Source organism: Cyrtonyx montezumae, unplaced genomic scaffold, assembly GCF_038088225.1.
Source record: "Cyrtonyx montezumae isolate F1298 unplaced genomic scaffold, pur_monq_1.0 scaffold_8, whole genome shotgun sequence".
Classification (NCBI taxonomy): Eukaryota; Metazoa; Chordata; class Aves; order Galliformes; family Odontophoridae; genus Cyrtonyx; species Cyrtonyx montezumae.
In genome coordinates, this window is record NW_027072089.1 from 116,601,760 (window position 1) to 116,617,148 (window position 15,389).

At 36.4% G+C, this 15,389-nt stretch overlaps 1 protein-coding gene across 3 annotated transcripts in view; it reads left to right on the forward strand.

Moving 5' to 3' along the window:
* The window catches only part of ETV1 (ETS variant transcription factor 1), a 62,661-nt gene that overhangs the window by 6,205 nt on the left and 41,067 nt on the right, over positions 1 to 15,389 (forward strand). For all 3 annotated transcript variants that reach the window (XM_065752259.1, XM_065752258.1, XM_065752260.1), the window contains one exon: positions 7,319 to 7,372. In XM_065752259.1, coding sequence (XP_065608331.1) covers positions 7,319 to 7,372 — 54 coding nt within the window. The remainder of the gene's footprint in view (positions 1 to 7,318; positions 7,373 to 15,389) is intronic.

Below are 15,389 nucleotides of genomic sequence, written 5' to 3' on the forward strand. Positions count from 1 at the left end.
CAATTTTAAAGTCAGCCTTGTTTACCCCTTGCTAGATGTGTCCATTTATGTTCTTCTGGACCTTCATAGGCAGAAGTCTGCCAATTTGGCAGAGTCAGTAATGTTTACATATTTCTCTTCATAATGTTGTGGAGCCAGGGAAATGACCATGAAATTTTAAAACATCTTGACCCTTTTTAAGAAAAGCAGTGGCAGCTGACCAGGTTTCTCCCACGAGTTCAGATCCCCACTGGGGAGTAACCAGGTCAAACATCTACTTATTAGTTAGGGGAAGAAAATGAGTTGCATTTTATTAAATGCAAAGAATGCTTGCTGGTTTTTTTCTTTGGGTTGTTTTTTGGTTGTTTTTTTTTGCTCGTTTTATTTTTTTCCCAAAGCTACGTGTACTGTAACGCATAATTTAGCCTGGAGATCAGTTAGTGTCACCTGTACTTACAGCTACTGTAATCTGTGAAAAGTTGGTAGCAAACAAGTAAACACAACAGAAATGTATTCCTCTCTTACTGCAAGTGGTGAAGGTTCTCATGTATTAAAGAATTAATGCAAAATGTAAACAATCTAGTAACCTCTTTAATATTTTATTACTCTATAATTAACAACCTGAATGCTACTTGCAGAAAACTAAGAAATGTATTCCACTAGCTGCCTAGATCATTATGGAAGCGAGTTTTGCATTTTACTTTGTAGTATTAAATGTGCAAGTAAGAATCTAAATTATTTTGATTTATAACTTACTCTAAATAAGATTTCTTCCTGTCAGTTGTTACGCAGGACTGAAAATAGACGGTAAATGATTTCTGATGCCAGAAATGTAAAGTTGGAAGCCTTTAATAATTGCTTCAACCTTCAAACTTGAAAGGAAATAGTTAAAATCGCCTGTTGCTAACCAAGACAAATATTATTCAGCTATTATCTTTAGTTTTATATTTAAATAACTTGATGGCAACATTTTGTCATGATAAAATTAGAAGATGACTTTATTGATTTCGTATATTTGGAATTAGATTGGGTTTGGCAGATAGCAATTGTTCAGTGACTTGAAAAAAATTGTTGAAATATTAATCTACTGTTATCACATCATGGTAGCTGTTAGTTCTGATTCTGGAACAAAAAGAAGAGAGAAATAAAATTCTTAGAAGTGAAAGCTACCGTTGTGTGGTGAAAGCATTTGGTTTTGGATGAATAATAGATAACCAATAAACAATTTTTTTATAAAAAATTATTCTTTCAGGTGCAAGTTCCTCCTACACTGTGTTAGAGATACATAAAAAGCATCCCCAGCAAAGACAAATAAGAAATGCATTCACTAGATATGCTTCCTAAAGTGGTGGGTAATCCATTCCTCAGATGGTAATAAACTGTAAAAAAAAGAAAAAAACAAAAAAAACGTTGTGTGGCTTGAAAAAATAAAAAAAGACTTAAATGAACAGTAAGTGTTTTGAAATACTAATAGCTACAGGTAACGGGCTCGTGCCTCTACAACAGCTTAGCTGAAGTGAGTAGATAGCTACTGCCGGCTACCAGGATTTAAGCACTGATTCTTGGCATGTAAAAATGAATTATTTCTCTCTAATAATTAATATCCACATTTGAGCTGAACTTTAGAAGAGGAGTTTCTGCCCTCTGATCTCCTATAGTGGAGGATGCACCAGTGTTGTGGTGATGCCTAATCTTGTGTTGACTTCTGGTTTACTCCTTAAATTAGGAGGTATGAAAATGAATAGTTTCTAGTTCTCAAAGGGTCACTTTTAATGAAAGGAAGTTATCAAATATTTCTCTAGTTGAAATGGTTTCATTTAAATCAGTGAAGCTGTGTAGTGGTTTACTCTGACTAACTTGCTTTCTGGCTGGAAGTTGTACAATTTAGCCAGAAAATACTACGGAGCCATATTTGGGAACTATCCATGCTTTTCTAGGAGTAAAAAATACTCAAGAAAGCATGCCTTAATGCCATCCTAGCAGAGATCTACCTGATTGAGCATACTGTAGAAAGCAGTGAAAAGATTTTCATTTGGGGATTTATAATTCAGAGAATAGCTTCTTATTTAGATTCTAGTAGTCCAAAAGATGTGGCTTTCATAAACTCATAACTCTTAAGTATTTGTGGACAAAAAATGGGGAAAAGTGAGATTAGGGAAAATTGGATGGGTGTGTGTGTTTTCTTTTAATAAGAAATCCAAAACAAATAAAGCCACTAGAAATCTACAAGTCTGAAAGTCTGTATGGTAATAAACATTCTAAGTTTTTTCTTGTTTGCTGGAAAAGTAAATTCCTTTTATTCAAAATAATAATTTTCAAAGGCGTAGTGGGGTGTGCAAGCTATGAGAGATGTAGCACAATGTTAAATGAGAGTCTTCCTTAGAAGCTAACTTTTTTTTTCTCATTTCAAGTATAGCACCAAATAAAGAACAGATTCTGACAACTCATTTTCATATTCCTAGGGATTATTCACATAAGGAAGAATTTGGAGATCTGGAGCTAGTTTTGAACTGCATTTAAGTTTATTAGAGCATCTCACTTATGTAAAAAGGGTTTGGGGTTATTTCAACATCAAATCCAGTGCTTATGGGAAATAATTTTCTTTTATCATCTTGAAATTTGTCACTGTGTTGCCTTCTGAATGCTCCTTTGTTAGAAACAGTTGTTCCTCTGGAAAAAAAAAAAGAAAAGAAAAGAAAAAGAAAAAAGAAAAGAAGAGAAACAGTAAAACCCAAAAGGCAAATCAGCCCTTCCCCCCCCCACCCCATTCTTTCAGAAATATTTAAAATGTATATAATCTTTCAAATATTCGAAACTGGCAATCAAAGAAAACTCAAAACTCAATGGACTCATTACTTCTGAGGCCTGAAAGTCTTATTTTAGCTCCAGCCAAAACACTGCTGGCCATGTATAATTTCCTGTCAATTTAAATTTCTTTTGGCACTTTGAATAAATCTCTGATATTTTAAAACGAATGGTTCTTAGCTCTAAAAGTGTAGCTTGAGGTCAGAGAACACAGCACCAGAGGAAGTGTCATGATACTCAAAATAAAGTTTTAAGTGAAGTGAGGAGGTTTGCAGCTCCTTGTTTTCTTTAAAAAAAAAGTTCATGTTTTTAAACAAGAGCACCTTTCCCTGGAGTGCAGTTCTGCTTTATGAGGCTGTTTGTAATTGGGAAAAGGAAGAGTTAAATTTAAGCCCTTTATAGCTCGCTTAGCTTTTCATTTATTAAATACGTTCCTCAGCAGGTCTGTGCTACGTCTTGAGACAAAGCAGTGAAATCAGTGTGTTTATGCCTAAAGTTCAAGTTTACTTTGCTGTAGCTTTCTGGAAGGGTGTGACATGAAAAGCTTGTGGTTGGGGCCACATGGTTCGTGCTGGACTGTGTTTTTGTGAATGGAGGCAGAACTCCAGTTCTGACTGCTTGTCTTGAGGAATTGCTTCGGAGATCAGCTGTCTCATTCACTGGCAGAAAGAATGACTCATACATCTTCTGCCTTGTTTGGCTCCAGGTCATTGTTACAGTGGATAGAGCTGGTTTTAATTAAATATTAACTCCTTTTGTCCTGGATGCTTGTTACTGGGGACTTCTTATTTTTGTGTATTTGCAAGGAAAGTAAGCTAACAGGCCCTAATTTAAAACTTTTTTTTCTTTCCTGTTTTGGAACTTATTTCCCTCTGCAAAACGTGCCGCAGTTCAGCTTTTTAAAGGCTTTTTAAAACCCTGAAAACTGCAAACAAGTCTTAAGTATTCTTGTGCTGTAAACGTTTGCTTTTCACAAACTTATTTTAACTGAGTAGGTAATGAAATTGTAAAATCCAAACTGATAATGTCCTTGAGATGATCATTTTTGTACATTTTCCAAAGGCTCTTGAGACATCATAGCTTCAATCAGAGGGAAAAGAAAACTTTTGGTAATAATCTAGGCAGGGCTGGATAGCTTGTGCTGCAGATGTTGTCTGCTTCATGAGTGTGAGACTTTCTGGCTATGAATGTGGAATGAAGTGATGTCGCTGCTTCTGCTATTAGCAGTAAAAGCCACGTGCTTAATATCCTTCAAAACCCTTTATTACTCTTTTGGTATATATTTCCCTTCTCAACCCCCCATAATTAGGTAGCTCAGGGAAATAGTCTCCCTCAGTTAGAGGATCGTTTTAGGTATCTTTTTCAATTTTCCTCTGAAAGGCAAAGTAGAAGAAAAAAGTTTTGATGATTTATGCATCGTGTCCTGCACTGAGTATGTTAACAGAAGACCAATGAAGATTTTATAGCAGCCTTGCTGAATTGCAGTATTTGTGAATAAAAGAGGAAATGAATGTCATACGTATATAAATGTGCAGACAGTTGCAACACTGCAAGTTACATTTTCCTTTAAGACATTCATGTTAAAGTGTCTATACCTATCCTTTTAATTTGCTGCAAAGGCTGGCTGTAACTATCCAAACTCAAGGTATAAAAGCCCTCTTCCCTCTGAGTAATGGGGTGATGTGTCCAGACCATTTGCCCTCTTAAAGCAAGATGCTGTTGAAACAAGTGTATTGGGCTGATGGTCCATTGCGTTTCCGCAATATGATTATGTGTGAGTTGCAATTCTGCTTCAAAAAAAAAATGATACCAGGTTAACTGAAGGAATAATTTTAAGTTTTCATCTTTAACAGATAGTGGGGCCTTTTAATTTCTCTGTAGAGACTTACAGGCTCGGTTTTAATAACATCAGTACCTCAGAAACAGATTCCAGTAGGAAACATATGTTACCAGGTTGAATGTTTGGATGTTATGCTTTGTTTTGTCTATATTTGGCAGAGTTTTAAACACTTTTATCTTACTGTATTCCTTGTCCTACAGAGGCCTTTAAGGCTTATGCCAGTATTGTGTTTAAAATACATTTTGACAGCAATCTCCATCGTTTTCTAGAGAACTGATACAATGATGTGCCTTGATCTCTGTTAAATACGTCTAAGTAATTTTGGGGTATCTGTGAAAAAAAAATATTTTTCTTGTTTCATCCAGACCTTGTTTGCTAGTATATTAAATACCAGATTTACTTGACGTAAGTCAGGTTAAAATGGTAGAGACAGAGTAAATCACTGTGAAGCAGTCTGGTACACAGACATGCTTTGGAAAGTTATATAAGATTGCTGTCCCAGTTCTGCGATCACCAAACGTAGCCTTCTGATTTCAGCAGGAGGTTTTTGTTTCATTTAGCCTTTTTCAAAATCCCAGCTTCACGAATTAACGTGCATGTATACATGCTCTTGTGTGCATATAACAAAATTAGAATCATTCTAGCCTCCTTGGTGCATGTGAAAATGATAGCTGGCCTAAGAACAATGTGTGGGATGTGTCTTCTGTAAAGAAGACATTACTTGACGGAATTACTTTTAACTCCGAGTGTATGCACAAGTCTTTTGAAAACAATTGAAAATGTAAAACATACTTAAAAATTGATTTTTAAGTAGATCTTGATTTCATAATTGGATTCTTAAAGGCTGATCAAATATTTGGCAATTTTATTAGGAAAATGCCTAACGTTCACATGTAGTGAATTGCATGAAATGTCAGAAATTGCACTGTATTAATATCTGGGCTCATATTATCCTTCAGTTAATTTCTGGTAAAAGTCCTGAGGTTTCTCTGGAGGAAAGGGAAATTGCATCAAAAATACTAGGAATATTGGTAAAATGCATGTACAAAATTAAACTTGGAGCAGCTAATGTGGGCTCACAGACAGACTAATGCTAGAAGAGTAAGTCACTGTAAGTTTTGTCTTAAAAAAAAATTAACAAGACAACAATAGCAATGTATTTTCTTTCAGGTAATATCAGTTACTCTTCGTGTATTTATCTTACCCTCACTTCCTCTAAAATCAGTGTTTACAGAGCTCCCAAGGTCATTTGTTCTTATGCGCTATTTGCTACAATTAAGACAGTAAGACTTCAAACATTTGTTTTAAAACTGAGAGCAGATAATTTTTCAGTATGATGAACCCGATTCTGAGCTCGTCTCCGAGGGTAGAAAACCTTCCAGTTAAGTGATTAGAGCTATTTCCTGAGTAAGAGATCTGGTCCACAAAGAGTACTGTAGAGCACACTGAAAATAATTATAATTAAATATGGATTTTTAATTCAAATAAATGCTGTTCAAGCTAGTAGCAACAACATAAATATATAGGAAAATACGCACTTCTGAAACTAGAAAGATACCTCAAGGGTTTTAACGCTGTATTTTATCATCTACCATTTTTCTTGGTTTGATAGTTACTGTTTCAATAAATTATTATGTAACCCGTATTTACTTCTTGAATCTTACTGGGTAACCAAATCATGGCAGATGCTAAATTCTAATAAAGATCATGTGAATTATTTGCTTCTCTTTAGACAAGTGTGTAAATTAAAATATGTTCTAACAGATAACTTTGTGAAGCTTTGCTGCGATGAACGTACTTAGTGTATGTTGAGCAAAGGATGACGGAGGTTAGCCATGGTAAGCTGAGTCTCTGTAGGATGTAGTGAGGACTGGTTGTATTCTGAGGATGCCTCTCTCCAAATATACTCACCTACAATATACGTTCATTTTGTTTTGGGTTAAATGCCGATTACAAGAGACTACGGCTCGTATCTTAGGTACACAATGAGAAGGAGCCATGATACCACAGAAGCAATGTTATGTATCAGCAGACCATGAAATGATCGTATTTTATGGCTCAAATTTGTGATGAAAGTTTCTTAAAAGCTAAGATGATCTCAGAAAAGTTGAATGGATGTTAATAACGACTCTTGTTTAAATAAGTATATTTTTTTCAGCGTGTGAAATGTTATTGAACCAGCAATTCTGTGGTCTGGTAAAACAGCTCTTTCTGAGTATTTAAAATAATAACAAGAAGAACCCTACTGTGTTGGCTGGCTGCCATGAAAAACTGGAATCATTTTTAACTTTGCCAAAGATGCGGTAGCTTGGGGTTAAAGATGCATAGGTGTTAAACGCTAGGATTTGGTGCTTTCCCTGCAGACGTTTTGCAAATGAGCACGGCAGGATTTCGGCAGGTGCAGAGCATGGTGCCAGCAGCAGCCTTCTTATCACCAGCACCCTGTAGCGGGGCTGCACCATGCAGCCTCACCCTGCAGCTTGTCCAGTATGGAAACAAGTCGCTTGCCTGATTTTCATGCCCGATTTTCATGCCCAACAATGAGAGAAACAAAAATTCTAATTTTAATTTTAATCTTGGCTGTGCTTCAAAATAAGCACAAGAATCATTATTTATGCTTTAATGGCTTCTTTTAATTCTTTCCTCGTTTTTGTTTTTTTTGTCTGTTTTTTGTTTTTGTTTTCCTTTCTTCAGCTCAGGTACCTGACAATGACGAGCAGTTTGTGCCAGACTATCAGGCTGAAAGTTGTAAGTACAGTATGAATCATCGCTTTCTTAAAAATATGTCCTTGTATATTTATATTTGGCTCTTTGTATTTGTTATTTATTGTGTCATCCGTGGTCATGTGGTAGTGCCTTTTGCCGGGCAGTGACATCAGCGCGAGGAACAGATAAAGCAAGTGATGATTTGACGTGCGGCCAGAAAGGACTGCTTGGGCTGAAGGTGTAACCTTTAGCAGTGGCCAGCTCCTCTCCTTCCCCACTCCAAGGAAGTGAGGAACAGGTCCTACCTGAGGGCAGAGCGGGGCTCTCCCTGTCCTTCGGTGTAAGATGAAGGATGCTGGACTAGGGGACGTAGTAGACGACTGTCCAAGGCAGAAATCGGGCTGCTTGGTAGATTTTGTGTATCAATAGATGAAGAAAAGTCTTCAGGTAATCAAGCACAGCCACTGCGGGAGCATTTTTAAGTCATTCTAGTGGTATTTTGTTACTCAAATGAAACTTTGCCTTGAATCAAAAGGAGAAAGCAGTAGTTACGTTAAGCTGGATGCTTTGTGTTGTTTGCTACTTCACTTAACACATGCTTATAGTTATTTTGTTAACCTATACCCCTCAAATCTTGCTTGTTTCCATTGAACTGTTGCTATTCTGTTAAAGGTTGGCTTCCCTTCACTATACCTGCTGGTCTGTGCATTTGGGCAGTTGCAAGGGCATTAAAACTACGGAAGAGAAATGCCGTGTGATAAAGTCCCAGACTTCTTACGGCTGCTTTGCGCGCATCCTTCCATTCGTTGTTGAATTTTCTTGTATCATTTTTTTTTACAGTTATTTACATATATACTCTGAAAAAAAATATTCTTATAACAATATAACAATGTTTAGTAGAGATTTAAATAAAAACAAAAACAAAATAGACTTCTCCTGGATGCAGGTAGTATACCTGCAGAAGAACAATTTAGTTTTTGTTTTTCTCTGTAAGTTCCTGTAGAAATGCCAACCAACAAGTGTAGTCACTTTTATAGCTGCCCTTTATAACATTTTTTCATCTCTGCCTTCAAGGCATTTTCTTTTTATTCTATAATATGAAAATTGAAACTGTTCTATATGTTGAAAATTAAATACATTATCCTACATATGGAGCTGGGTTCAGATATAGTCATATATGCATACATCCTTTGTGTAAGAGTACAAAGTACAGTCAGGGCTTCTGTTAACCCACAATTACCGTTACAGAACAAGTCACTGATTCTTGGAAAATAATTTGTGAACTGTGAATGAAAAGCCCCATTGAAGCTTGTCATTGCTTTTGGTGATAAAGAAATTCTCCTAATATGGCTATTTTATTAATGCTGTCGTATTTCAAAGTTCCTTGGCCACAGCTTACACAGTATTATCAAAGGAACATTTATTTCTTCATTTCACTTGCTTTCTTTATCTTAAGTAAAGGTCAGAAGAGCTTCCTGGAGAGTTACTCTGGCAAAGGTTATAGAGTTTTAGACATATACATGGATGTAATGTATGTAGCTGTGGGCTCTGCTAAACAGGAATGGAGATGCACATAACCAAAGCCATGGGGAAATTACTGTTTCAAAAGTGCCACAGTAGTGACTGTTTTCTCTAGGATCTAAACCTGCCTTCAAACTGTATTTTAATTACTTACTATATATAATTTACAGGTCTATACAGTGCACATCCTGTTACTGGCAGGAGACTGGCAGGAACGTTTGGCTTTTTAATTTAATTTATTTATTTATTTTATTTACTTACTGAATTTTTTTTTTTTTGCTTGTATACTTGTTAATATGGAAGAGGATGGGTGAGTTTTCATTGCAAAATGTGCACTTGTGTAGTTCTGTTACACCCAATTGAGCAAAAAATGGTGACGGGCACAAATGTTAAACCAGTTCAGGAAGTTGTGATCATTTACTGCGCCACAGGCAACCAAACCATGGTCTGCTGGCATATTTTGGTGCATTTTGCTTCGCCAGCCTCACATAAATTTTCTGAACAAATTTCATTTATGGTGTTAGGTACAGATGAGGGGGTGGGTGAGTGGTTTGCCGAATATGTGAAGAAAACCTGATATGCTGCACTAAAACAACTGTAACACAGGAACAGTCTTAGTGTTAAGATACTGGCTTCATTCCTTGCCGAATGGGCTTTACAACTGAAGTCTGTGCTCTTAAATTGAAACTTGCAACACTGAATGAAAGTCAGAAAGGTGGTAACAGCGTCAGTGGTGGGAAACTGTGGTTAAAACCTTCTGGCCTGGGAAAAACTTCGCTAGTCAAATCTCGAAGCAAAGATGGGGAAGGTAGTGGACGAGCTGATATTGCCAAGAACGTGTACTGTGCTTTGGCACCAAGCAAAATTAAATGCCCCTTAACGTGCTGTGGGTTTTTCATTTATTTTCTGTCATAATGATTTTAACTCGTGGAACTTCACTGGCATTAGTAACTAAGGGAAACATTTAGTTTAGATTAGATATACAGTCCACTTTATCCACTTAAGGATTTAACTTCAAAGCTAACTTGTGTCCATGAATATTTCAAATATGAGTTGTTATTAAGCTTCAATCAGTTTTAAAAAAGCAAACATAATACATGTATTTATAGTTAGGTGTGGGCTCTAGATATGGGTGAGATCAACAGCTAGCATAACTTCATGTCACATTATTGACGTTGCTGGGATTATATATATTCCTACTAGCTAGGAATCCAGCTAGTCATGCTTCTCCTTAATGCTTTAAACTTAAGTTTACTCGTTTAAAGTTATTTTCTGACTCCATTATGCCTTTGGAAAGAGAAATGAATCATGCCTTCCTCGAAGAGAAATATTAGGCATGTTTACGCTTCCAACCTTTCATTTTTCTCAGTGTCCAATGACCTATCTTGTATTATCTTTTTATTATACAACTTGTATCCTTGAGTATATATTACAAAGAACTGTTTTGTAGTTTGGCTCAGTGAATAGAATGAAGAATAGGTAATAACCAGCCCGTTCTGCTGAAATTTGAAAGATTGTTGTTTAGGTTCTTGTAACCTTGTGCTTTCTACAGCAACCTAACTTTGTGAGTTCTATGGAAGGAAAATGTGTATACAAAGATGTTTTCAGCTTGTAATTACACAGGAAAAATTATGAAAATTACATACTAAATAGTATAATTTTCTTACTCTTTCCTTTCATGTCTTTTCTTTAAAGAAATCTAAATTCCACTAAAAGACTTGTGCATGTTTTGCCTTTCCTGAATCCACTGCAGCCACCAACCTGTTTGCTTTATTGTTGAGTGACTTCCTCGTGACTCTTCTAGCAGTTATGTCCAAAGTTTCATAAAGGAAAAATGTAGTCTGTTTCTCCAAAAAAGCAGCTTTTTTTTTAATTATTTTTTTTTTAATCACAGTTCTGTGTGACACTTTTTCTGAATTCTTATCTCATTCCTAAGTCTGTTTCTGTCTGTGTAAAGTCTCTATTTACATGTCAAGAAGGATAACCTGTGTTAACTTCCTCAGATAAGGTTTCCTATTGTTGCCAGTCCATTTTCATATACTTAGGAGGAGCCAGTTATTGAACTGGCTGGCATCAGTGGCAAAGCTTTCAGATATTGTAGAACTGCAAGGACGTTGTGATCTGGGAGTAAAAATGAATAAATTGTTCAGTTTACTTGAAGTTAATAGCTGCTGAGGTGAAGATTGCTTGCGCACAGTGTTTGGATGGTTTCTTTGACAGACGCAAGAGGAAGTAGGTAGGATTTGCTGATGTTTGAAAGATGTAGCTGGCAGAGAAAACTTGGTATTGTCAACAGTACACTGATCTGTAATTTGACTTTGGCGCTGCTGGTTATAAGTGGCTATTACCCTGCACCAAACCAGATTGTCTTGTATCTTAATGGCATAATCATGTTTTGCTATTTTAAAATAATTTGTATTTATAGTGATCTGTTGTTCTAGGGCTTTTTTTTCCCTTCTTTTTTTTTTACCTAAAATATAGTTTACCTGTTTAAATTTCTTGGTATACTCTAGCTTTTTACTTTGTATTATTGAATTTTTTGTTCATGAGGGTTTATGCTGTGCTTCACGTTCTTGATCAGTGTCCTTCCTGCTCTTTCATTTTGTGTCTGTATTGTTTCCCTGACCATCACAGTCTTAACACTGCCAAGTGGTAAATGTTAATGTTAGACCACAGCTGTTGACAATAAATGGGAAGGGCTGGCTGCAAAATCCTTTCTCCTCCATGTCTGATTAAATTTTAAGATAGGAAAAAATAGTTTTTAGTAGTAAATTTGTTGCTGATCTTTCAAGACCTTTCTTCTTTCTCCTCTTTTTTTTCTTCAAGGTTTAGCAAAAGAGCTCTTTCAATGCAGATGCCAGGAGCCTTAAATTATTCAGGGATGTGCTTTTTAGATGCTCTGGCTTGCAATCTTTAAAAGCCTGTTAAAGAGAGATTCTTTACATAGGCTTCAGGTAGCTGTATTCTTCTGTCATTTTAACTAATGGCATAGGATATTCCAAATGCAGTTTAAATGAGGAAAAGCTTTAATATTTATTTACATGTTTGCAGCATGCAAAATCATGTGCAGCTTTTTCACACTATCAAGTGAAAAATGCTGTTTATTTTCTTTCTTTCTGTGACTTAAATTTCAGAAATGAATTATACCATCTGAAAGAGTGCTTCGTATTTGCTTCAGCATAACAAAAGCTGGTGAGCAATTGGCAAAGGGTAATTTTCACATATTTTGGCATATTTTGAAGGGAAAAGAACACAACTAGAACTGTGTAGAAAATACTAGAATAAACGGAAGTTCTGATGTGTCTACTGAAGTCAAGAGGAGATCTGTTTACTGGGTTTGTTTTTGTTTTGCTATAGAATAGTTTAATTTTTCAGCTTCTAGGAAAAAAAAATTGCAGACTGAAAAAACTGTCAACATTTTTAACGTGATGATTCAGTACATTGGCATCTGGTAGTCATATCTTGGTAGTGCATAATGTCCTAGAAATCGCAGTTGGTAGTGTTTTGGTTTTCTGTGTATGGCAAGTTGCACACACCCTGTGCGCTCTCAGGGTTTATTTTTTTCTGCTGTTGTTTTTTTCTTTAGAGACCATGGCTGGAATCGCCTTTTCTTTAAGTGTATCTGCATGTATATTACTGCAGAGCACAGAGTCTGACAAATGTCCTGCAGTGATACTAGTTCGTCTTGGTGCTCAGCTGGTAGTGCTTTCTGCTGCAGCTGTGCTTTGTTTCTTGCCACTCGACTTTAAAACTACTTCCTTTCATAGGTCAGACGTTGTCAAATACACATACATTTATTTATTTGTTTAAGAGTACGCTCTGCTAAGAGATTCTTCTTAAAAGGCTGTGAGAGTTGCAGCAATGGATGTTTGAATGACCTTGGGCATGTTGCTTAACATCTCTGTTTCTCGGTTTGAAGTAGGTGCAGAAATGCATGTATCACTCTGCTGTGAGGTATACAGCTTTCTTAATTATCACTTATCTAGAGATCTCAAAAGCATTTCACAAAGAGGGTTCAATGCAATTGCTGCTGTAAGAGCTGGAGAAGTCAGACTGAGGAGTTGATGCTGACCACCTTATCTCCCTTCCTAGTTGCCTCAGACAGACTCACTTCTTTTATTGTGTCCCTGAGCACTTGCTTCCTTTGTTTAAAGCAGGACAGAACCTATTATCAACCGTTAATTTCCCTTTCTCTCTTGCTCTCTCTCTCTCTCTCTTTTAATTCCTATTCAAAAGAAATGAGGAATTGGTGTCTTTCAGAAAACTTTGTGGGCTTGTTTTGTGGTTGGTTGCTGGGCATTAGCCTATGTTAATATGGGTTAATTTTTCCTGCTGCTTCCTCTAGAGGATTTTTTGGAAATATTTAATTTTGCCATTGTTGTGACCTGTTCCTTAATTGCGAGATTTAATTCTTGAAAATGTTTTACCAAGATGCAAATGGTGAACTCTAAGGCCTTTAACTTGTGACCTTAATGGTGTAGAATTTGTGGATTTGTCTTGGTTTTAATAATTATTTTCTGTTTAGTTGCTTTTATGCCACTACTTTTGCACTATATTTCCATCGTTGAAGGTGCAAGGATTAAGTTTTCCTGAATCTTAGTGGTAGCACTGAGTCTGAAATTGTGCAATAGTGCAATTCCAGCACTGAGGAAGAAATGACAGGACAGCTGAGCTCGTGGCTTTTGCGTCTTGAAACTTTGAAAGCTGAAGCTATTTGTTTCAGAGTTCTCTTCATGCCGTGATGGGAATTCTTTTGTGAAAGGTACCACGGCCATCCCAGCAGTGATAGTGCAACTGTATTATTTAGATGTGGCCAAACTGCACTGGACCGCGTGTGAACCTGGTGATCTGCAGTGCTGGTGTATGGAGGAGCCCAAGTAATCAGATGGGGCTGTTATTGTGGGACTTCTGTCACTCTGCATGGCCCATAGCCTTCCACTCGTGTGTCTCTGTCAGACCAAGCTGACTTGGTGCTCTTTCCTGAGAGCCCCATCCTCATTTGCTGTTTTATTGCAGATTAAAGGCTTAGGTTGCATGTGGAGGTTATCTGCTAATGAATAAACTTCAGTCATCCTGTCCTGTGATAAATCTGTCTCCAAGATCAAAGATGAAGCATGTAGACCTTTTTTTCTTTCAAATGGTAATTTCTTAAGGCTGTCAGATCACTTCCTGAGGTCTGTTTACATAAAAACAAAAAGCATTACACATATTTTATTCAAAACATTGAATTTCAGTTTTGAAAAAACTGTTTCCTCTCTAAGGAAGCTTCCCCTCCTCCTCTCCCCCATAAGGACTCTGTGAAGATCCCATCTGTGGTAATACAGGCAAGCTTGATGCTGTGAGTTGTAGTTGCAGCACTATTTTCTTAATACAACATTCATTTATGTTTTAAAACAGATAATTGTTTAGTTAATTTCATCAGGAGCATGTATATGTATTAGAGCATCTGTTAAGCTCCAGTCGTACTCAACAAAGTATGCAGAAATTTTTTATTTTCACATTGAAATCAAAATCAAACAAAGCAGATTGAAGAGTCTTTGTGATTGTTTGATATAAAATAGTCATCCCTCTTAAGCTGCTTTTCATGCAGTGTTTTTGCAAAACATTTTTTGGATTCCAAGAGCAGCCTAAATAATTATTTGAAAATCCACAAGCACCGGGACAGTGTAAAATGAAGAGGTAGTCTGAAAGTGGAATCTACTTCTGTTTTTTTTTTTTTTTTTTTAATGTGTTTCCTTTGGTAAAATATATTTAGTCTTTATCATTTTTCATCTTGCTACCTCACCTGCTGAAGACAGAAGTCTCTCCCACAGGCTGCCATGAAGTTTTCAAAGGCTATAGCAGGAAAAAAAAAAGGGGGGGAAAGAGTGACAGTCCTCAAAACATCAATTAAGCACCAGAGAGTTTGTGGTGCATTTATGGCATGTAGTAACAATTTTCTAGCTTCTGCAAACAGGAAAATATGCCCCTCGGTTTAGGTTCTGTGTCTTTTCGTTCTGGTCCTGTGCACATCAGTGCTGAGATGTACTTAAGGGAGAAGCATTTATAAGCTGATAAATATGTATAAATAATGATATTTGTTAGACTAGCTGCTCAGTGTACTAAATAGACAAGTTAAGCTTTTTTGAGTTTTAGATCTGGTCAGTGCTTTTTTTTCTAGAAATAAGCTAACCTTGTAAATTGAAAATGGGTTCCTTTTTGAAGGTGTGTGCTCCAGTCTTTTTCCTGAGAAGGATTCTTTTCCTTTTACTTACTCTCCTTGATCTTCTCATCTTTGATATATTACTCTTACCCATTTCTGGATTACAGCTTGACCTTGATTTGAGGTGAAATGGAAAGTGAACTGTCATGGTGAAGGATATCTTTATTCTTATGTATCTATTTGTTCTGTAAGCTGAGGATTATGCATGTTAGAAAAGAGTGAATCATTAGCAACTTTATTTCTGGTTGTCATTTTTTTTTTCCCTGTGGCTGTTTATGAACTTATTCAGCAAATGTGGTTGCCAGTAAGTTAATGTAGTGAAATATTTTTTAGCAA